General features: G+C 35.0%; 4 protein-coding genes across 7 annotated transcripts; 3 read left to right on the forward strand and 1 right to left on the reverse strand.

The window, feature by feature from the left end:
* Nucleotides 1–321: 321 nt before the first annotated feature.
* LOC18053824 (APO protein 2, chloroplastic) lies at nt 322–3,276 on the forward strand. 2 transcript variants are annotated; one of them, XM_006453540.2, is made up of 4 exons: nt 322–402; nt 514–682; nt 1,413–1,765; nt 2,278–3,276. In XM_006453540.2, the coding sequence occupies exons 2-4, from the start codon at nt 560–562 to the stop codon at nt 3,107–3,109; spliced, it is 1,308 nt and encodes a 435-aa protein (XP_006453603.1). In that variant the 5' UTR covers nt 322–402; nt 514–559; the 3' UTR covers nt 3,110–3,276. The 2 variants fall into 2 exon arrangements, with proteins under 2 accessions (XP_006453603.1, XP_006453604.1); XM_006453541.2 differs by having other exon boundaries at nt 322–682.
* Nucleotides 3,277–3,553: 277 nt separating this feature from the next.
* LOC18053825 (1-acyl-sn-glycerol-3-phosphate acyltransferase 1, chloroplastic) lies at nt 3,554–7,313 on the forward strand. The gene is made up of 8 exons (XM_006453544.2): nt 3,554–3,719; nt 3,826–3,863; nt 4,555–4,621; nt 5,141–5,311; nt 5,422–5,828; nt 6,018–6,119; nt 6,253–6,552; nt 6,970–7,313. The coding sequence occupies exons 1-7, from the start codon at nt 3,674–3,676 to the stop codon at nt 6,466–6,468; spliced, it is 1,047 nt and encodes a 348-aa protein (XP_006453607.1). The 5' UTR covers nt 3,554–3,673; the 3' UTR covers nt 6,469–6,552; nt 6,970–7,313.
* Nucleotides 7,314–9,213: 1,900 nt separating this feature from the next.
* LOC18053826 (probable cyclic nucleotide-gated ion channel 5) lies at nt 9,214–17,065 on the forward strand. 3 transcript variants are annotated; one of them, XM_006453546.2, is made up of 8 exons: nt 9,214–9,340; nt 10,229–10,313; nt 11,019–11,595; nt 12,575–12,787; nt 13,164–13,468; nt 14,382–14,493; nt 15,043–15,279; nt 16,039–17,065. In XM_006453546.2, the coding sequence occupies exons 2-8, from the start codon at nt 10,255–10,257 to the stop codon at nt 16,741–16,743; spliced, it is 2,208 nt and encodes a 735-aa protein (XP_006453609.1). In that variant the 5' UTR covers nt 9,214–9,340; nt 10,229–10,254; the 3' UTR covers nt 16,744–17,065. The 3 variants fall into 3 exon arrangements, with proteins under 3 accessions (XP_006453609.1, XP_024048233.1, XP_024048234.1); XM_024192465.1 differs by lacking the exon at nt 9,214–9,340 and adding an exon at nt 9,469–10,123; XM_024192466.1 differs by lacking the exon at nt 9,214–9,340 and adding an exon at nt 9,469–10,119.
* A 755-nt stretch (nt 17,066–17,820) lies between these two features.
* Nucleotides 17,821–21,899, reverse strand: LOC18053827 (transmembrane 9 superfamily member 8). Its single transcript, XM_006453547.2, has 7 exons — nt 21,444–21,899; nt 20,258–20,422; nt 20,068–20,177; nt 19,846–19,954; nt 19,652–19,764; nt 19,403–19,553; nt 17,821–19,305 (listed from the first exon to the last, which is right to left on the reverse strand). The coding sequence occupies exons 1-7, from the start codon at nt 21,549–21,551 to the stop codon at nt 18,148–18,150; spliced, it is 1,914 nt and encodes a 637-aa protein (XP_006453610.1). The 5' UTR covers nt 21,552–21,899; the 3' UTR covers nt 17,821–18,147.
* Between the last annotated feature and the right edge of the window lie 56 nt (nt 21,900–21,955).

Below are 21,955 nucleotides of genomic sequence, written 5' to 3' on the forward strand. Positions count from 1 at the left end.
TCCCGCATTTTAAAGTGCGCACTTGTCCAATATAGTTGCTGCCTATTTCTTAATAACTCGACATTAAATTTAATTAATCACATATTCTGCTTTTTCCCTCTTTTTTGGATACACAACTACATATTGTGTTATTAACTTATTACAGTCTGTTCTAGTTATGGATGGTCGCACTTTAACTACACCGGGTGTTTCTGATTTGGGCCTCAGTTGGGCCCCTAATTCGCCCCAATCTCAAATTTGATACTCTTTCAGGCCTTGTAGAAGCCCACTAATTTACATGGAAAATCATGAGCACAAAATACGAAATCTAAAATCTTCTTCCTTTCCCTGTTTTCCTCCTAATAATTCAATGGACATAAATGCTCAGATATCACCGCAATATTTCTCTTCATTTTGACACTTGTAAGCTCTTTCTTTCTGTTCACTTCTCTATGAGTATGTCTATTACCCAAAATTTCACATCGTTTATTATTATTAAAAGTGTAGCAACTTTTTAAAAACAAAATTTTTCAGGCAAAATTTTGTTCTGGGTCTGCTAAAAGAAGTCCCATTTTGGTAAATGGATTTATTATCTTGTGGCAAAGTAACAGTTTTCCCTCAACCCAAAGCGGGAACCTCCATTTTTACACGGAATTCACGACTTAACCTTCACTCAGGTCTTAGCTCTCTTCATTCTTTGAAGGTATGCACATTTTGAAGTTCATAGTGCTTCTTTTCCTGTTTGTCTTTTTTTCTCTATATGAAACTTAAATTTGACCTTTTTTAATGTTACTGAAATTTGTTTATCTGCGCTTTTTATTTGTACTTTTGTCTAAGAATTGGTATGTTTTAACTCAGTGGCTATTATTTCAATTTGTCATATTTGAAGAATTAGCTAGAATTGATTGTGCATGTTATGATTAAATTGAGATGTTGTGGCTTTTAATTCGGAGCTGCTGTGGAATGGAATCAATAGTAGTCATGTGCAAGTTGTTAATTTGTTATGCCTTTAAAATTAAGCTAAAGCATGACAGTTTCAAACTGGTCCTTAGTCTCAGTGAGATTGATGTCTGATTCTGAAATTCGTCGATAAAGTATTCAAATTTTGCTGGATAGTTTAGTTCCATTTGGCCTTGCCTAGTTTCTAATCAATTGGAGAGATGATCCATTCACATTGCAAAAGAAACTTTCATGTGGGTTGCCTTGTGTTGTAGAATAAGAGGTAATGGGTTCCCTTGTGTTGTGGAATAAGAGATAAGGTTATTGAGCTAGCATGTCATCTGTTGTATCATAGGCCAACTTTATTCTGTGGCCCTATAAAACCTGACATTAATGCTGCTACAAATTTTGATAACTATCAATTTTTGATGGTTTACTGAATAATTGTAACCTCATGAAGTTTCTGTAAAGTTTCTGAGTTAATATTTCTGCAGCTTAGTAGCGGAAAATATAAACTTCAATTAAAGTCTAGAGTTCCATCGAAAAAGTTGCAGCATCCATATGCTTTGGCTGCTAGACAGGATTATCCGCAAAATGCAGATTTACCTCGGCAGTACTCAAAGAGAGAAAAGAAGCCATTTCCAATTCCTATAGTGGAGCTGAGGCGAGCTGCTAGAGCAAGGGCCAAAAATCGGAGTGGCCAACCCAGAAGACCAGTCCCACCTCCAAAAAGAGGGTTGCTGGTTAAAAACCTTATACCAGTGGCCTATGATGTGTTAAATGCGAGAATTACATTGATTAACAATCTCAAGAAGCTCTGGAAAGTGGTGCCTGTGCATGCTTGCGTGTAAGTTTCCACATCTTTGTCACTAATTTCATCTTTTATATTTCAATAAGTGTTAGTTCAGAAATAATAAATATTAGTTAAATTACTGTTGTGTGTAATCACATTTTATGCCCTTGTATAAGTGGATGGCATAGAATTTATGGCCGGTTTATGGCCATGCCAAAAAATGATCTTGTACAATTTTCACATTTGTTTTTCCTCATTGGCTGTGGTGTCATAAGAAGTAAATGGTGTATCAGAAGATCTAACTGATTCATATGTGGTGAACATTTGATACAGATGATTTAGATCATTTGTGATGTTAGAACTCTATCTTCTACTTCGGTGGAGATTCTTGAACATGTCTATGGTTAATAGTTCCTCCTGTAAGCAATCTAGTAAAGAATGTTGGACATTACGAACTGTTGCAGGCCGCACTTTAATGTACTTTTGTAGAAGTATTTTGATCATTCAGACTATTATAGTGAATATGATGTATGACCCTGCCTAATAATGCATTTGCTGTTCTGCAGATTTTGTAATGAAATTCACGTGGGACCTGTTGGACATCGTTTCAAGTCATGCAAAGGCCCTGATTCTGCCTTTCGCAAGGGTCTTCATGAGTGGACAAATGCAGCCCTTGAAGATATACTTTTGCAAGTTGAAGCATACCATCTTTTTGACCGCCTAGGAAAGCGTATTCGTCATGATGAGAGATTTTCTATTCCTCGAATTCCGGCTGTGACTGAGCTTTGCATCCAAGCTGGTGTGGAAATTCCTGAATTTCCCACGAAAAGGAGACGAAAGCCAATCATCCGCATAGGTAGAAAAGAATTTATTGATGCTGATGAAAGCGATCTGCCAGAACCTGATCCACCTGTTCCATTAAAACCGATTTTAACTGAAATACCGGATTCTGAAATAGTAGCCCCATCCAATGAAGAAGAAACAGTTTTGCTTGCGGAAGAAACACTTCAAGTATGGGAAAAGATGCGGGGAGGAGCTAGGAGGCTAATGATGATGTACCCAGTGAGGGTTTGTGGATATTGCCCAGAGGTGCATGTGGGTCCATCTGGACACAAGGCGCAGAACTGCGGCGCCTTTAAGCACCAACAACGTAATGGCCAACATGGTTGGCAAGCAGCAGTTCTCGATGACTTGATACCGCCGAGATATGTCTGGCATGTTCCTGATGTGAACGGGCCTCCGTTAAGACGGGAGTTCAAAAGCTTTTACGGACAAGCCCCTGCCGTGGTAGAAATATGTGTTCAGGCTGGGGCAGCAGTGCCAGAGCAATACAAGCCAACCATGAGATTAGATGTTGGGATCCCTACAAGTATTCGAGAAGCTGAAATGGTGGTTTGAGTTGCTTTGTACACATATTATTGTTTGTTTAAAACAAAATATAAAGTTGTAGTGGGGTTTATTGAAATGAAATGCAATGAACTTGTAACTATATCTTGCATCGATTTCTTGTTTTATTCAGAACCGAAGATATTAAAGACTTGTAAGTAGAAAAATTAAACTTGAAACCTGTATCATTATCTTGTATGCTACTTGTCTGCTAGACTGCTAGAGCTGACTGATAATTTCTATGCATGGCAGCCATTCCATAGTAGGTAGGACTAGGAGGTGTTGGACCAGCCAGGTCTACAGACTTTTCGAAACTAAATATTATCTAATTATTTCATTTTAAAAATGATTTTTCTTATCAACGTGGCAACCGGGACTAAAGGCCCAGGTTTTCTTAGGCCCACCCCATCCCATAAAGTTTCACGAAAGCAGAAAGACGAAAAAGATTAAGACGCACATTCTGTTCCCAATCAAAAGTCTGGATTTTTACAATCTCTTTAAAAAGAATATAATTGGGAAAAAAAAAAAAAAAGGCAGAAAGATAAGGGCACTAAACGCACTTTCGTTGCTTCTTCCATGGAAGTCGCTGCTGCTTATCCTTCCTTGAGTTTACTTCATCTCCGTAAGCTCTCCCGCTCTCTTTATACGTGAAAGAACGCATCACTCATTTTACACATTTTTTTTAGTGATCTAATTTCTTATTTTCTCTGCTTATCAATTTTCTCCAGGTTCTAGAAAGTCTTCTACGCATTCTTCTTTGTCGCGGGTAAATTTAGATTCCTCTTATTTTCTCTGTTTCTGGTAGGTATGAGTGACAGTGTGAGAGAGAAAGAATTTATGCTTTTCTGGGTATCCAAACATAAATTCTTGACAAAAGAAGACTTTCGTGGATTAATAAAACAATAATACTGTGCTTCCAGAAGCTTGTATTCCAATTGACGTGGCATCGTTATTTTATTATCTCACTGTCATATGGTGAACTGTAAGAGCACCGCCTATGTGTCAAATCAGTTGGGATCAACTTTTTAAGCATTACTCATAACTATATTTGTTTGACGAAACAGCTTGTAAGCTTTGTGGATGTTATTTAGAGAGATATGCTGCAAGTGTTTGGATGATCCGGTTAAATCTTTTGTGCTGTAAAATTCAGTAGTTGATTGGGTGTTTAGCTTGCAAGAGCATAGATTAAATTAAATTGCTATATGCCATTCAATTAAAACTAAATCATATGAATTGTTATATTCATTCATTGCGATAAGAAGAAAAGATGAAAAATGGAAAAAAGCACAATAATCAAAAGTAATTTATTTATTGTACACGAGTTATTTGTAAATGTTTCAAATGATTCCCTATTAGTTGTTTTGGCTTTCTGCCCCTCCTGTGTGGTTGATGCCAGTGTTGACTGGAGATTATAGGATTTGAGAATCTCCTAAGGTTACTTTTTTCACTTCTTGCAGTTGTGCCCTTATAAAGGGCTTGGGTGTTCCGCATATAATCAGGCAGTTTTGAGAAATCCATATAGTTGTAAGTAACATTTTTAGCTTGTATTTTTACTTCATTTACTCACTGACGCTAAAATCTGGCATTTCAATTTTCTTATATTTGCCCGATGTTATTTGTGGCACACCCAACTTATGAAAAATTTCAGAGTTCATTTAATACGTACTTTCATGACATTTTGGGTTAAGAATATTTTGAAGAATTTACCTTCTATTAATTGAAAGGTTAACTGTAACATCTTCTGCTTTTGTTCTCACGTTGGTAACTATGTCTGATAATGGTTGGTTGAAATTACTGTATTCTCAAAGTCTTTTAAATGTTAGCAGCTGTATTGTGGTAAGTTCAACATAAAAGGATTACCAATTTCATAACACACTTGCATTTGTTGTTGCTTTTGATGGTTTGGCAGTTTTCCTTTGTGAAATCTGATATGTAACTATGTAAGAGTGAATTACAGGTGTGGTTGGGATATTCTTGCTGTTACCAGACGTGCCTGATAAACTAGATCTTTCTAATCTTTATGCTTTCTTCTTTCTTTTGCAGCTGCACAAAATGGCTTTCAGTGCATCACAAGGAAGCGTGTTGGTTTCTCATGGCCTAATTTTGATCTAAAGCTTAATAGACGGTGCTATGATATTAAATTTTCCAGAAATGTAGTTGTGAGATCTCAACTTGCTGGAACTGGGACTCCGGATGCTGCCTACCCATTATCAGGTTTCACTGCGAACCATTTTATGTCATTTCCTCTCTTGCCTCCTCCTTCCTGCTTTTATCAAGTTTCAGCTGTCTGCCTAATTATTTCTCACCAAAGTTTTAAAGTGCAGAACTTAAACTGGGGTCCAAAGTTAGAGGAATATGCTTTTATGCTGTTACTGCTGTAGTTGCCATTTTTCTGATTGTGCTGATGCTTGTGGGTCATCCCTTTGTGCTTTTGCTGGACCGATACCGAAGAAAATTTCATCATTTTATTGCCAAACTTTGGGCAACATTGACTGTTTCTCCATTTCTTAAACTTGAGATTGAGGGGCTGGAGAATCTGCCTTCTTCAGATACTCCTGCTGTTTATGTTTCCAACCATCAGAGTTTTCTAGACATATACACTCTTCTCACTCTTGGGAAAAGCTTCAAGTTCATCAGCAAGACGGGAATATTTCTCTTTCCTGTCATTGGGTGGGCAATGTCAATGATGGGTGTCATTCCTTTGAAACGCATGGATAGCCGAAGCCAATTGGTATTTCTTTTCTTTTCCTCCTTCCTATTCTAATTGAAGCATTTGTGGTTATTTATTTTGTTTAGGGTAGCAGGCAAACTTCCAAACTGTGTTTTATCACTTAGTTCGTTCATTTGTTTCCTCCGACAGGCTCAGGTTTCTGCCCTTCACCCCCTTGGATTTGAAATTTTTATTGGTTTTCTGGTATAGGAATGTCTTAAGAGATGCATGGAACTTATCAAGAAGGGGGCCTCCGTATGTTTCTTTCCGGAAGGAACACGGAGTAAAGACGGAAAATTAGGCGCTTTCAAGGTGAGCTGGCAAGGTCGTGTTGGCACTTTATACTGAAAAAGAGACTATGATATTATTGAAGACTTTGGGGTCAATATTAGAATTATATTATGGTTCTATGAATTCATTTATTTATCTTGCTGGTGATATGCAGAAAGGTGCATTCAGTGTTGCAGCAAAAACTGGAGTCCCGGTGGTACCCATAACTCTAGTGGGAACTGGCAAAATCATGCCTTCAGGAATGGAGGGTATGTTGAATGAAGGAACCATTAAAGTTGTTATTCATAAGCCTATTCAAGGACATGATGCAGGAGAACTGTGCAATGAAGCTAGAAACTCAATTGCAGATGCACTCGGTCTTCAAAGCTGAAAATTTTACTGCAAAAAACAATACTTGTCGCTACATCTCAATGCCTGATTTCATGCTATGAATGAAAGAAATACAATCTTAAAGGTACATGTTTTATAACTCCCTTTTGCATTTTTCATACACAATTGAGGTGAATGTTCATGATTTCTAATAATCTGAAAACATCTAACTGGAGAGTGGAGACCTTTAGAGCAAAGCAATTTGCATTCATATCATTTACAGCTCCGTGTGAGAAGATTTTGACAACTTTTAACTGAAGAGGTATTTGAAGGGTTGGAGTTTCTACCAAAGTCTCGCAAAGACTTATCTCTAGGCATTCAAATTATTGTGAACTTAGGCATCAAATTATTGTGCACTTATTGATGTGTAATATAATTGATATGCTGTTATCTAATAATGCATAATGCGCTCATTTTTATCCTACGTTATATTGGTCTAGTTTTAACGTCGTTTTTCCACTTCATATACATGATGTGCTATTGTTCTTGTTCGTTCTTGCAGGTCTGTATATGTTGTTAACGTGAAGTCCATCGGTAACTTTGTTTGCCGCAAAACAGCTCATCTTTGGAACAGCTGGCTGACCCTTTTAATGGCATTTTTATTTTTAATCTCTTTCGACTTTTTTTTTTAATTATAATTTCTTTTTGTGCTGTCACCTGACGCGGATGAAAAAGGATCTGCCCTGACAATTTTTTTCCAAACACGGCTGGCTTAGTTTACACTCTTGTTGGACCATATCAATGTCTTGAGAAGACTTGGGTCCATTTAAGAGGCAATTGGTAGAGAACGATGTGTATAATCGAACTTACAGAAAGAACAGAATTTTACTTTGAATAATGAATAAAAATAACATCTCTTAAAAATAATTATTTTCTTATGTATTTCTTCTCCCCCATGGAGAACGTCATTGTTGTTAGCTTAGCTAATTGACTTGTACTGTCGAGAAAAAATAATTTTCTTTTTGTGCTATCGAGATTAAAACCAAATTAAAAAAAAAAGTCATGACAAATAATTATTAATAGTGACATTTTGTAATTATAATATTAGAGCAGAGGAAATGAAATATATTCTCTCTCCATTTATATTAATCACATTTTTTTATTTTAAAAAAATCAACTTTTTTTTTTTGGTTTGTTACTATATGCTTAACAACAATGATACATTTAATTATTTTAAAGGTAAAATTTACTGACCACTTGTTATTTTTACATTTTATCAAACATATATTAATTTTTTAATAGATATTCTCCTGAAATTTACGAAGTGTATTATTTTTGTCTCTTTTTTACACGGTTAGAGGATTTAATTGAATATAAGTAAAATGACTATTTCTTTCATGAACATAATCCTAACTAAATGTCAAAAAGCAGATTTCATGTTATAACTATTGGGCTAATAATGACTACAAAATTATCTATATAAACTCATAAAGCTAGCTAATTTGTAAACTTCAGGTGGAAAGTAGGAAAAAAAAAGTTTTGGTGTATTTTTTATAAAATATGAAATATCAAGTGGTCAAGAGATATATTTTTTTTTATTTTAATGAATGTATGTATGTATGTATATAATCTTTCTCAGTTGTTGGCTTACTCTCTAAAGAATAACTATATATAGATTTCATTCAAAGATCTCTGACTATATTAAAATTAAGGATAATTTTAAAAATAAAAAATACATATTTTAATGTAGTATATTTTATTTTATAATGTATTGAAACTTATATATTTTTTATCTGTTAATTTATCACTAATTTTAATATAGTTAGAGAAGAACATCCTCACTAAAAAATAAATAAACAAATTTGTAATATATTAGAGACTACACCTTTTATCTATTATATTAAAATTTATAATATTTTAATACATTCTCATCTAATTTCTGGTCACTCTATGATGCTGTTATAAAAATTACAGCATCAATACTAGTATAAATTTTTACCATTAGATTTGATCAACTGTTCATAAAATTAAAAGTTAGTTAGGATAATATTTTAATTTTAATTTACTAATTATCAAATCTGCTGACCATGTTTTCTAAGGATTGAATAATAAAAAGAAATTAGTATAGTCTATCAATGCTTCTATATTTCCTTTTAAAATATATGTTTTTTAATATTAACACAATTGAATCTTAGTTTATTTTCTTATTATTATCTCATTTTCAACAAAAGTTTACTAGACTAATAAATAGTGCAACAATAATTCAACTCAATCTTCCGACAATGAGTAATTTCAAAAAAGAAAAAAGACAATGAATAAAATTAAGAATTTAAAATATATTGTCCCAATTATAAATAAAAAATGTGTCTGAATTAACATGTGTTGTTAAAAATTAAATAATTCATATTTGTTATTTACACATCTAAATTAATTATATATTTACATATTTAATTTTAATTTTGTTGGTGATTTAGAAAATATTTTTAGAATTAAAAAAATAAAATTATATTCCATGAACTTAAATTTTATGTATTAATTATTAAATAATTAATTATTTATCTATTAAATTAAATTAATAATAAAAATTAAAACATTTAAATCTAAGAATTTATAATGACTCTATTATTAATATTGTAAAAATTAATGCCGCAGAGAAATCCGTAATTTCTCATCAAGGAGTGAATATATAGATATATAAAAACCCAATTAATAAAAGCCGCCAATCGAGCAAAACGCGGGGCCAAAATCGTCAAGTTATTATTATTATTATTTTTTTTTTTGGGTGCCGTCTTCGTAAACGATATTTTTAATTTTTGACTTTCTTTTTTCTCTTTCTCGTTTTCTTATGAGAGCATGCAAATCTTTCAAATCTTTCACTTCAAATTTCTGTAAATTATTAACTGATAAATTAAAGCAGAAGCCATTTTTTCACTGTAAGTTTTTCTTTCTTTTGATTTTCTTATTCTTGTCTCCAATTTTATTAAGATCAATACTTATTAGTTATTAATTGTTTGTTGCAGGTTTTAATTTTACTTTAATTTTGTTGCATGATAGCTGAAGTTGTGTTAGATTTTAGTGTAATTTCGGTACTCGAGTTCTAAACGACTGTGCTTGTAATCTATGAAGTGAACTGACTTTGTTATTAGTTTAATTTTATTGAAAAAAGTTTTTTTTTTAAAGTTAGTCTTTTCATTGAAGTTATGAGATTAGGTATTCATAGTGGAGAGGAGTTGAGAAAAAAACACTGTTGTCAATCTTTTGGAAAACAAAAGAATAATCGTAAGATTAGAATCAGGTTATAATTATTTTGGAGATCTAAGATATCGACTGATAAGATGTTCCGAGTGATGGTAAAACATGGGTTTGACTTTTTGAATAATTTTGTATTATTCTTGGGTTTTATGGAAAGCTCATTCTGTAATGCTCTGAGTGAGTACTTGCAGTGTGTGACATCGATGAGGCCATGCTTTGTAGGAAAAGTGTATCTATTTTTGCTGAAATTTCTTTTGTGGCCAAAAGTGTAAGCTATGAACAGCCATATGTAGTGTTATGAATCTCAAATAGTAGTGGCTTGAGCAATCATTTGTGAGACAATTCTCATGTTCTTGCTTTACTGTCTACAACCTGGTCTGTGCAAATATAACCCTGATCTTCATGCTTTGTGAACATTTCTATTTACTGAAACGGGAAGGTTCAAGCCGATATTTGCTTGGTGGGTTAGTGTTTGCATTATTTACATGGCCTGCATGCTGAGCCTTGAAGTTGATGTTGTTTCATGTCAATTTATATTTGCTTTAATAAACTCTTTTGTTGGTTTGCAGGGGTATTTTGTGTTCAACTGTAAAAAATGTTTGATTGTGGTTACAAATCGTATTATATGGATGGCCAGCAAGAGAAGTTTGTCAGGTACCATCTAGGTTTGGACTTGGATGTTCACAAAGGACAAGAGAGTTAAATTTATTCCGATGTCTGATGTTTTGTATTTGGCAGATTTGGCCTTGGATGTTTGTGCAGGACTAGAAAGTTAAATTTTATTCAGTTTTTTGAATTTTGATGTTATTGAATTGATTTGTCCAGGTTTATGCTGAAGAACCATGGATATTAAATGTTAGCTAGATTAGTGAATTGGTGATCACCTCGGATGCTAAACTTCTAAACTACATTTAATTGAGTTTCATGCTTTCTTTAGTTTGGGAGTGGACCAAGACATCTAGTTTCTTAACTCACTTTGTAATACAGTTTTCAGAATTTCAAGGTTTTTCCCCCTAAAGATAGGAGGGTGGACAAAGTCTAAATCAATTTTTTAGTCTCCTTTATATCCCAAGATTTTAACTGGAGTGGTCAGGTAAAGAAAATTGCTCGAAAACCATTCAGTCAAGTCCATAGAGTCAAAAATTGGATATTGAATGTTGCCCTCTATTCTAATTTCATGGATAACGCAAATAAGTTGCCTTTCTAGATTGGACACTGTGTATCATGTTACCATAAACTTGCTTTGATGAATTTTCCTCATCTTTATTTTTTATATCCTAATATGAATTTCAGAATTTAAACATTTAAAGGAATCTAATTTTTTTTTTTTTTTGGGGTTTTGTCTTATCACTTTTCTAGGTTGGATGACTTGGACTCTAGATTATCGTCATCTTCTGATACAGGAGTGAGAAGATGTGGATTCAACGTCGAGGGATTAAGTCGAACTGGTCATGCCAGCAATACAACATCTTTCAAGAGAGGAATTAGGAAGGGATCTGAAGGACTTAAGTCAATTGGTCGATCACTTAGATTTGGGGTTTCTAGGGCTGTATTTCCAGAAGATCTTAAGGTGTCAGAAAAGAAGATATTTGATCCTCAGGACAAACTCCTCTTGTTCTGCAATAAATTATTTGTAATATCATGTATTCTGGCAGTATCTGTGGACCCACTATTCTTTTATCTTCCAGTCATCAATGATTCATCAAAGTGTCTTGGTATAGATCGAAAGTTGGCAATTACAGCTACAACATTGCGTACAATTGTTGATGTTTTCTATCTTTTGCACATGGCTCTACAATTTCGAACTGCATTTATTGCCCCATCATCTCGGGTTTTTGGACGGGGTGAACTTGTAATAGATCCTGCACAAATAGCCAAGCGATACATGAGGCGGTATTTCATCATTGATTTTCTAGCTGTGCTCCCCCTACCACAGGTTTAAAACATCAACCTAATGTTTATTAACTTCAAGTTTGTGTGCTTTGTTATTGTCCCGACGCAATTCACTTCAACTTTTTGCTTTGTATTAGTTTCTTGTATTTGCTGTATGTTTGCCTAACTCATTTTTATTTTTATTTTTATTTTGTAGTCCTAGATCTACAAGCATGCATGAGCAGTATGCTAGTTTTCTTTATATACTGTAGTCAACTCAGTTTTTCTTATTTGCCTCATTTCTTATTTGGCTTATGGGACTTCAGTTGCTGAAATCAACATTGGTACTTGGTAATCTAAAAGTATATGTAAGGGGATTTTTAGTTTCTTTTAGTTTCCTCTGCAGCTATTTACAATATGGACATCTATATTTTGCTGATCTACGCAATCAGTCTTTATTTGTGGAGGAGATGCTTGTCTTTATTATCAATTATTCCACCAAAGTTCATAAATTAATAAATTGATATGCACACTGGATAATAACATTTATAGCTTTTTGTTTCTTCAACCACAAGCAATTAAAAGCATATAATCCATGCATTCTTGGTTATAGCTTAAAATTGATTATTTCCTTTGTTTAAGTGCCATGTTCTCCTCCACTTCCACACCTTCATCTGTTGGTGAATAACCCATGATTGATGTTATGCTTTATCACTTTAGACTTGCATGTAAATTAGGAAGTCACTGTTTTAAGTCTCTAATATGTTGTGTTTAATGTTTTCTTTCCTTCTTTACTGGAATGTGATATAGTTTTAATTTTAACAGAAAATATCTCTGGAAATTCTTCGCTTCATGCTGCATACTTGTTTATTCACATCCAATGTTGCCATGTAACACATATTCATTGTTAAATTCAGAAGTGTGGTGACAAACAGCCCTTTAGCTTAATGGCATTACTGTATCATGATTTTGAATTTTGTAGGATGTCAATAAATGTCTGTTATAGCTTTCTCATTGGCATTCTTTTTCATTGAAAATTGCAGATTGTTGTTTGGAGGTTTCTTCTGAGATCAAATGGTTCAGATGTCCTGGCTACAAAACAGGCTTTATTTTTCATTGTTTTGTTCCAGTATTTCCCCAGATTTTTTCGTATCTTGCCCCTAACATCAGAGCTGAAAAGGACTGCAGGTGTCTTTGCTGAAACTGCTTGGGCTGGTGCTGCATATTACCTGCTGTTATACATGCTTGCCAGTCATGTAAGTCCCTTTTCTTCCAGTTTGGCATCCTTGTCCGATTAGAAAAAGCTTCTTCATTTATTTATCTTTGCTCGCTTTTGTGTTCATTTATTGGATGCTGTTTGATGTGATTTTTCTTGCCACTTCAGTTTCTGATGTATAAATTTTATTATATATTATAATTTCCTTCTATCCTTCTTTTTTGACCTTGGGTTTTAATAACAGACATACAGTTTTGATCTCTGATTAGTGCAGGCGATTCTGCCATCTCTTTAAATCTGTCATCTTTCTGGTTTCCACCGTTTTCTTACATCAAATTGTTTATTTTTAGCAGATGCCAACATGTATTTTTATCTGAGGGGAAAAATTTAATGTAATTTTGGATGATATTTTGCAGGTAGTTGGGGCATTGTGGTACTTATTAGCTCTAGAACGCAATGATACTTGCTGGCGGAAGGCTTGTAGCGTGACTGCAAATTGTACTAAAGATTTTCTGTACTGTGGAAATCAAGATATGACAGGTTATGCTGCCTGGCACGACATCAGCAATACAACACTCGAGTCGAAGTGCTCAGCAGATGAAGATGATCCACCTTTTGATTTTGGTATCTACTCACAGGCATTGTCATCTGGCATAGTTTCATCTAAGAAGTTTTTCTCCAAGTACTGTTACTGTTTGTGGTGGGGCCTGCAGAATTTGAGGTAATAGAACTTTTGTCCATCAAGGTGCTACTTAATTTATATGTATTAATATCAAGTGTCAGGCACTTAATTTATATATGTTAATATTAAGTGTCAAGCATCCTATATTTGGCTTGGAAGATGTAGTTTCACTTTCCTGACATGTTGTGAGGTCCATCTTGGAAGGTCGGGGGCTTGTCCTAGAAATTAAAGCACTAAAATTGCTGTGTAGGAAGCAATATGATTTGGGCACAATGATTGTGGGTAGCGAAAGTATTAGTTCTGCAAGTCTGAGAGAATTAAATTTGCCAGGTCCTGTAAGCTGCTACTGTGGTGAGGGATGCAGATTTCACTTTGGTAATGAAATTTTTACCAGTGAATTAAAAAAAAGAGGTTTTCATTTCTCTTTGTGGAAAGGGACAGAGTTGGTTGAACAGAGCTTCTTTGCAATCCAACATGACCATGGCTTTATTAAGTTTTCAGCTATCAGTCCCAAGTGGCAGATTCATTGTTCCAATCTTTACCTCCAAAACAACTCTTCCAAAAAGCCTCTAGAAGACCTAATTGCTGCTGTCCTATATTGTGCCTGTGTTGTCTTTATCTTATGTGACTGAATTATGATGATTTGTTGTTGTTTGCAAAATATAACAAATGTGGCTTTTCATCTTTATACATAATCTATTGCAAAGTAATGCATTCAACAAACCTAGTAACTGTTGTACAGGGTTGCACTTCTTGCAGTTCATCACAATAGTTGTAGTTCTTTGTTTTGGAAAATTTTAGTTAACTTATTACCTGAGATAACTTGGCAATGTTATGCAAAGTAGAAACACCTACTATTTTGATCTGAAGTCAGAATATATCATGCTGAAATTTAAGTATTAATTGTTCTCCACCCCCCCCCCCCCCTTCCCCGGCGCCGATTTCTCTGCAGTACACTTGGCCAGGGGCTTCAAACTAGCACATTTCCTGGAGAGGTCATATTTTCCATAGCACTAGCCATTTTTGGTCTCATTCTCTTTGCTCTTCTGATTGGCAATATGCAGGTAAATTCTTCACTGACATTTGGATTCATTTTGTCTTCTTTCTCAAGTGTTGTAACTGGCAAAAATTTTGGACATAATTTATTATTGTACATCTGAGACAGCTGAAGCTCTTGTGAATTTTATGCGTGTTTATGAGTTGATTATAGTGGCGTTGAATCTAGTGACTACAATCCCTGGCTACAAATTGATCCCAAGAATTGCACTAAGAAGACTTGATTTCTGAATATCTGGCTATAAGATGAATATATTCTCTTAAGAGTTGTGTAAATGTATAAGCAATTACTTAGTTTAGCTGATGCATGCTTCGATCATATTAACTGATTCAATGTGCATTTAAAGATAAGGTGGGACAAGAAGTTAAACTGGCAGGGATCATGCTTTCTTATGATCTGAGCATGTAGTTTGTTCTTCAATTGAATAATCATTCACGTCTTGTATAGTGTGGGGCTATTTTATTTATAATTAAGGGTTTCTTCTAATCCATTATTGAAATTTATAGGATCAAGCAGGGTAATTGTGCCAAAATTCTTACTTTTCCTATTGTGACAGACCTATCTTCAATCTTTGACTATTCGACTCGAGGAAATGAGGATCAAAAGGCGTGACTCAGAACAATGGATGCATCATCGCTTGCTGCCACCAGATCTCAGGGAACGGGTAAGACGTTATGACCAATATAAGTGGTTAGAAACACGTGGGGTGGATGAAGAGAATTTGGTTCAAAGCTTACCAAAGGATCTGAGGAGAGACATCAAGAGGCACCTCTGCTTGGCTTTGGTTAGGAGGGTAAGTTAATTTGATTTTTTTCACCACTTTTTTCTGTCATTATATTTCTTCTTTTTCGCGTGGTGATAATGATGTTGTTTGTTGGTTGGTTTTATTACTGTTTCACATTGCTCCTTTTGCAAACAATTTGCAGCTAAAAGTTTTCATTAATCGGTTTGCATCATAGTGCTCCTGCTTATTGCTCACTGTAAGTTGTAGAAATCTTGAATGAATCAATGGAAACATGTTATCCCTGAGGGGATAACCTAGTTGGGTTGGCCTTTGCAGTGGAAGCTGGAGGGATCGATTCCCCCTCACGCCAATCTTGGGGTGGGTAGCTTTAATTTGCGTTTGTGCATGGGGTAGGGTGGGGATAGGGTATGTGACAAAGAAAGATAAAAAATTAAAAAATTAAAAGCATGCTCCATCTTTTTTAAAAACACAGTACTGTGTTTACTATTATTATGTAGTTTGGGTAATTTATGCATATCTGAATGATTGAAAGTAGGGAAATATTGTTTATTGATTTCTGTTGATTGGTTTAATTTTCATCAGTTTTCAAATGAAAATCATACCGTATGCCGAAGAGATGCACTGTGTCAAAATGTTTGGTTAGGACATGATTGGACTGTCTTGTGAAAGTATGGATACATTTTGGTCATTGGCTTACTAATTATCCAATTGCTTTGCACTCTGCATGTTCTGCCTTCTCTTCAAAATAGTTTCTTGCCAGTTCTCATGTAGTTGGAAGTTATGAATTGCTTTGTTGGTGTTCTATAGGTACCTTTATTTGAGAATATGGACGAGAGGTTACTTGATGCCATTTGTGAGCGCCTGAAGCCATGTTTATTTACAGATAGCACTTACATAGTTCGAGAAGGAGATCCAGTTGATGAGATGCTTTTTATTATACGCGGCCGCCTTGAAAGTGTAACGACAGATGGTGGAAGGAGTGGCTTCTTCAACCGCGGTTTTCTGAAAGAAGGAGATTTCTGTGGCGAGGAGCTTCTAACTTGGGCACTGGATCCCAAATCTGGTGTTAACCTCCCATCCTCTACCAGGACAGTGCGGGCTTTGAAAGAGGTCGAGGCTTTTGCCCTAATGGCCGAAGAGTTAAAATTCGTCGCTAGTCAGTTCAGGCGTCTTCACAGTAGACAGGTTCAACACACCTTCCGATTTTACTCACAGCAGTGGAGGACTTGGGCAGCTTGCTTCATACAAGCTGCATGGCGTCGTTATTCCAAGAGAAAGAAAATGGAGCAAACACGGAAGGAAGAAGAAGAAGAAGAAGAAGCATCAGAAGGAGTCCAAAGCAGCAGCACAGGTGGAGGTTCTTATAGCATTGGTGCCACCTTCTTAGCTACCAGGTTTGCAGCAAATGCACTTCGAGGGGTACATCGAAACAGGAATGCTAAGAGTGCTAGAGAGTTGGTGAAACTACAGAAACCTCCAGAACCTGATTTCACTGCTGAAGATGCTGATTAAACTGCCTATACCTTGACGAGTCATTTAAACTGCCCATAACTTGCTACTTCTCTGATTTTACTTACAAGCGGAAACTTTGTATCATACACATTTTATCTTGGAATTACAGTTTTTGTTAAGGCTGCTGGGGAAAAAAAAATGTTAAACTGTAAAAGCTTTGCTGCTGCTTTCTTTATCTTGGAATTACATTTTGGATTAAAGTGGGAATCTTGATGAGTGGAAATCATAGGATTAAGAGTGTGGAGTGAGAGTAAGTTGTTTATTTACACTGGAATTGAAGTATTGAAGTATGAAATTGAAATTAGAATTTAATTTATGTGTTTACATTGTTTTGAATCGAGAGTAAATGATTTCAAATTGTAATTTTACTTTTATTTAAAGAATTATAGTTTTAAATTTAAAAATTAATAAAAATATATTTAAAAATAAAATAATTATTTTATTATATTTATCAATTAATAATAATTATTAATATTCTTATTATATAAATCATAATTTTTTATTAATTTTAATTTTAATTATGTAAATAAAAATTTATTAATAAAAGTAACATAAATGAAATATTATTATTAATAATATAGTATAAAATTAATATTTTTATAATAAAATATTTATTATTAATAATATTAAATAAATATAATAATATTATATTTTTAAATAAAAATAGTATATAATATTATTATTAATTCTCTCTGAGTACAATAATATTATTTTAAAGTAATTTTAATTTAGAATTCATGTAAATTATTATTTTTAATAAATATAATTTATAAAATAATATAATAATATTATTTAAATAAATATGATATTATTTATTTTATTTTATTAAATATAAAGATAAAAAAAGAAGATGAGAGCGGGGATTCACATTTTTCCATAAGAGTGAAAATCTCAATCCCCACTTTAAAATTAGGTGAGGTTCTCATAGTGGAATTCACAAACCCCCTTCAAATTTGTAAGTAAACATTAGAGTGTAAGAAATTTACACTCCTCACTCTCACTTAAAAAAAAAAAAACCAACATAAATAACGGCAAATGTTAATTTCTTGGAGACTTCAAAGAAGATGGCACAAAACATTTACATCACAAGAATTCCTCTTTTTCATTTATATAATAAACATTGATGCCACAGAATAGTGGGTAACAATCCTGTCATGTCTCGTACAAAACAGCGAAGAAAGAACAACAATTAACAAGGAGGTAAGACCTAGAACTGCCAATGGAAAAAAGTGTGAATTACCAAGAAAAATGGGAATAATTTCTGTGATTTCAGCTAACCTATACCACGAAAAGTGGGAATAATTTCTCTGTGATTTGAGCTTAAAAATTGAATCCCTGTTACCTGCGGAAGTTCATGGATAAATCAGATTCCACAAATAATTTTTGCATCTGAATTGTAACCGATCAATCAATCTTTACTGACGAGTAGATAAGCCTCGTGAACCAAAAGCAGGCGTAGAAACCAATTGTACCAGTAAGCACAAAGAAAGCATATGAGGCGATCAGCATATACCCGAAGTACAAGATTCCAGACACCGGCTTGCTGATCTCAAGCTTTGTGAAGAAATAAAAAGCAGCATAGAGGAACAGATAGAGTGCTGAGGAACCTGAAGTCAGGTAAGATCTCCACCACCAAAGGTAATCCTCACTGCATAACTGGAAGTAACAGAGCACAATTGTGATCTCAGCACATGTGACAATGAGAATCAGGAAGACAAGCAGGAGGAAGCCAAATAGGTAATAGAACTGATGCAACCATATTGAGGTGAGAATGAAAAAGAGCTCAATGAAGATGGCTCCAAATGGAAGTATGCCCCCAATTAGGATAGAGAAGATGGGATTCATGTACCAGGGCTGCTCTGGAATCTGTCTTGGGATCTTGTTGGTTTTCACAGGATCCTCAATTGCTGGCTTTCTAAAACCAATATAACTACCCACAAAGACAAGTGGGACAGAAATGCCAAACCATAAAAAGACCAGAGCAAACATGGTTCCAAATGGCACTGCACCAGAGGATTTCTCGCCCCAAATTAAAGCATTTAGGACAAAGAAAATGGCAAAGCAAATTCCAGGGAACATGAAAGCTGTTTTGAGAGTGATTTTCTTCCACTCTGTTCCTTTGAACATCTTATAGAGACGAGCAGAAGCATACCCAGCAAGTAAGCCCATAAATATCCAAACCAGGAGCATGGCCGTCATTAACCCACCTCTATTTGAAGGAGAGAGGAAACCAAGAACAGCAAAGATCATGGTAACAAGAAACATTCCAAAAAACTGAACACCTGTCCCAACATAGACACAAAGTAAATCTGAATTTGCCGGAGGCCTGAATACATCCCCATGGACTAGTTTCCACCCAGTCTCTTCCTGAGCTTCTTCTTGAGTTTCCAATTGGTTGTACTTGGAAATATCCCGGTAAAGAGTACGTAACATTATCATAGCAACCATCCCCGAGAGAAAAACAACAATCATCAAAGAATTAACGATTGAAAACCAGTGAATCTGATCATCAGCCATCAGAAGATAGGTATCCCAACGAGATGCCCACTTTACATCACTTTCCTGCAAGGTAAGACAATGGGTAAGAATTATTAAGAAACAACACTGTCATACAACCATACAGGCACCCAATACAGTGTCAAGAGATATAAGACCTTACCTGGAACTCCACATCATATGTAAATATAATTTCCTTCTTATCATCAACTTCTTGAGGAGATTCAGAGTTGGTAACAGCCCTTTTTGCATGAGGATCACAGGTTGTTAGACGCGTCTTCTCACTCCAATCACCTTCATACTCATGTTTAACACTGGATTCACCAAAATGCGTCAGTATCAATACACATGCATAACTGCCACCGACAAGAGAAGTTAGCACACATTCGTACAAGGAGATGATAAAAATGACCTGAATGGTTTGACCTCAAATCCTACGATCCTTGATGTTTCTGCCTGAGGATCTTTGTGATACTTGACGGTGAACGCCAAGTGGTTGTGGATAAAATGCTTTTCTTCTTTGCTCTGAAAACAATTTTAAGTACAGAAAATTATCAAATTGTTCAACAAATTTTTTGATGTTCCAAATAGATACAGATCACATACCCCAGCATACTGTCCTCTGAGACCAACACGAAATCCTTGTTGATAAACTATACCATTTTCCTGATCAGGTCTCCGAATGGGAACAACCAGAGGAAGGTTATCCAAGATCCTTTTGTAAATACATCATAAATCAAAAGATTATTCCATAAACATCATAACATTTTGCTGTGTACACAAGAAAGAAAAAAATTAAATTTTAAAGTCACTGAATAAATGTCTCACATGTTCACCCGATACTCATCGTTTATCTTTTCCTTAAATTCGTCGGCAGTTTTCTTATTAAGCGTTAAACGACATACAACATTGCACATCAGCGGTTCTCTCATTTTAAACTGCAAAAGATAAATTTTGTCAGCCAGTCAACCAAAAACAAAGAAACAATGAGTAAATTACTTGAGAAACATAAACTTACCACATAAGGAGAGTTTTCAATTCGATCGCCACGAAGAACTTCTCCAAGATTTTCTGCACTGTCAACTATACGCTCTGGTTTACAATAAGGGAGGGAATAGTAGGAGTATGGAAGTTGTGTTTTTGTTGAGGTCAGTTTGTTCACTTTAACTTTCAACTCATCCCCCTGCATCAGTGCAAAAGTGTAAAAGCCACAAAATAACTTCATGTCATCAGAAAGTACTCGGTCCAAGGTCAGACAAAAATGATGCACAAAAGAAAAACACATTGGAACAGTTCAACGCTTTTCACATATAGAATATTCACCATTTACAGACACTATTCCAATGTGGATATAAGCCAGTTAACATGAGCAAGCAGCATGGGATGTAATGATATTACACATTACATGTACAAGAGGAGCACAATAGTGCCTTTAAAGTTCTAAGCAATATGGCACAATTGTATTCAAGTGTGAGGACTTATGTTAGTTACCTCTTCAAGTACATATTCAAATAGTATAAGCTTTGATGGTAAGTGTGCTTAATATGCAAGACCTAACCTGGGTTCAATTCCAATTACATCTATAATTCTAAATCGACCATTTACTTTCTAAACTACAAAATTGCCATTAGAACAAGTGGAATCACAAGCAAGTCCAATTCCAACAGAATGAGCCTGCTGCTTTACAATTGATCTACTAGCACCCCACTTAATCAATAGATTCAAAGCAATCGTGGGTATAGTCTACGCAAGATTAAAGTATCTCTCAACTAGATCACCACTAAGACACTTAATGTAACGGATCCAAGAGAGTCGTGGTAATTCGTTCAGAAAGCTCAACTGCAAATTCAAAGTCACAACAGAGCTTCATCTCATGATTGTTTCTGACCACCAAAGTCATTCAAAAAATGACCTTCATATTGCAGAAGTCTAATAAAACATTCAACTAAACACAAACGAACATTAAATATAGAAATTTGAATGAGAAAGTCTGATAGTCATTCCACTTTCAAAGCTAAATAACAGTCAAAACAGTTAAAAAGGTATCCATTTTTTTGATTAATTTTCCTACTTTCAGCTAAACAAAACGATAAAGAAAAAAAAATCACATCTTTTTAACAATAGTTCCTTATACGAGAGATCTAAGCAAAATCCATTACTCATATGAACCCACGACCCAGACGACATGTCGTTTAAGAACTGACCTTCTGAAAATCTTGAGGAGCGACACCTGGAAGATAGAAGCACTGAGAATAATGAACAAGAAGCACAAACACAGAGATGATCAATACGACTTGTTTCGGACCCGCCATGGCTTCAGACGGATCTAGAACGGAACACCCACTTCCCTTTTAACTGGTAATATGCTTTGCTGTTTTGTGATTTGTCGTTGTGTGTTTAGCGTTCTTTTTAATACTAGAGAGAGAGACAGACACAGAGAGCCTCGATGACGGATGGACAAGAAGAAGAAGAAGAAATACAGGAATAACAAATGAGTAGCAGGTGTTAGCTGGCAAAGGTGAAGCCATCGGTGATCGGTGCATCATAGGCCGAAGCATCAATTTCTTTTGGTGATGTTAGGGTTGGCAAAACACTGGGTTCGGACCGGGGTTGGACATGCCCGGATTGAGACAACAAATGCATGAATTCGGGATCATGCCCAATTTTCCCACATGCGGTTCGGGCCCCTCTGGGCCCCGGTTTTTAATCTGAACTT

The sequence above is a fragment of the Citrus clementina genome, unplaced genomic scaffold (assembly GCF_000493195.1).
Source record: "Citrus clementina cultivar Clemenules unplaced genomic scaffold, Citrus_clementina_v1.0 scaffold_1, whole genome shotgun sequence".
Lineage (NCBI taxonomy): Eukaryota > Viridiplantae > Streptophyta > Magnoliopsida > Sapindales > Rutaceae > Citrus > Citrus x clementina.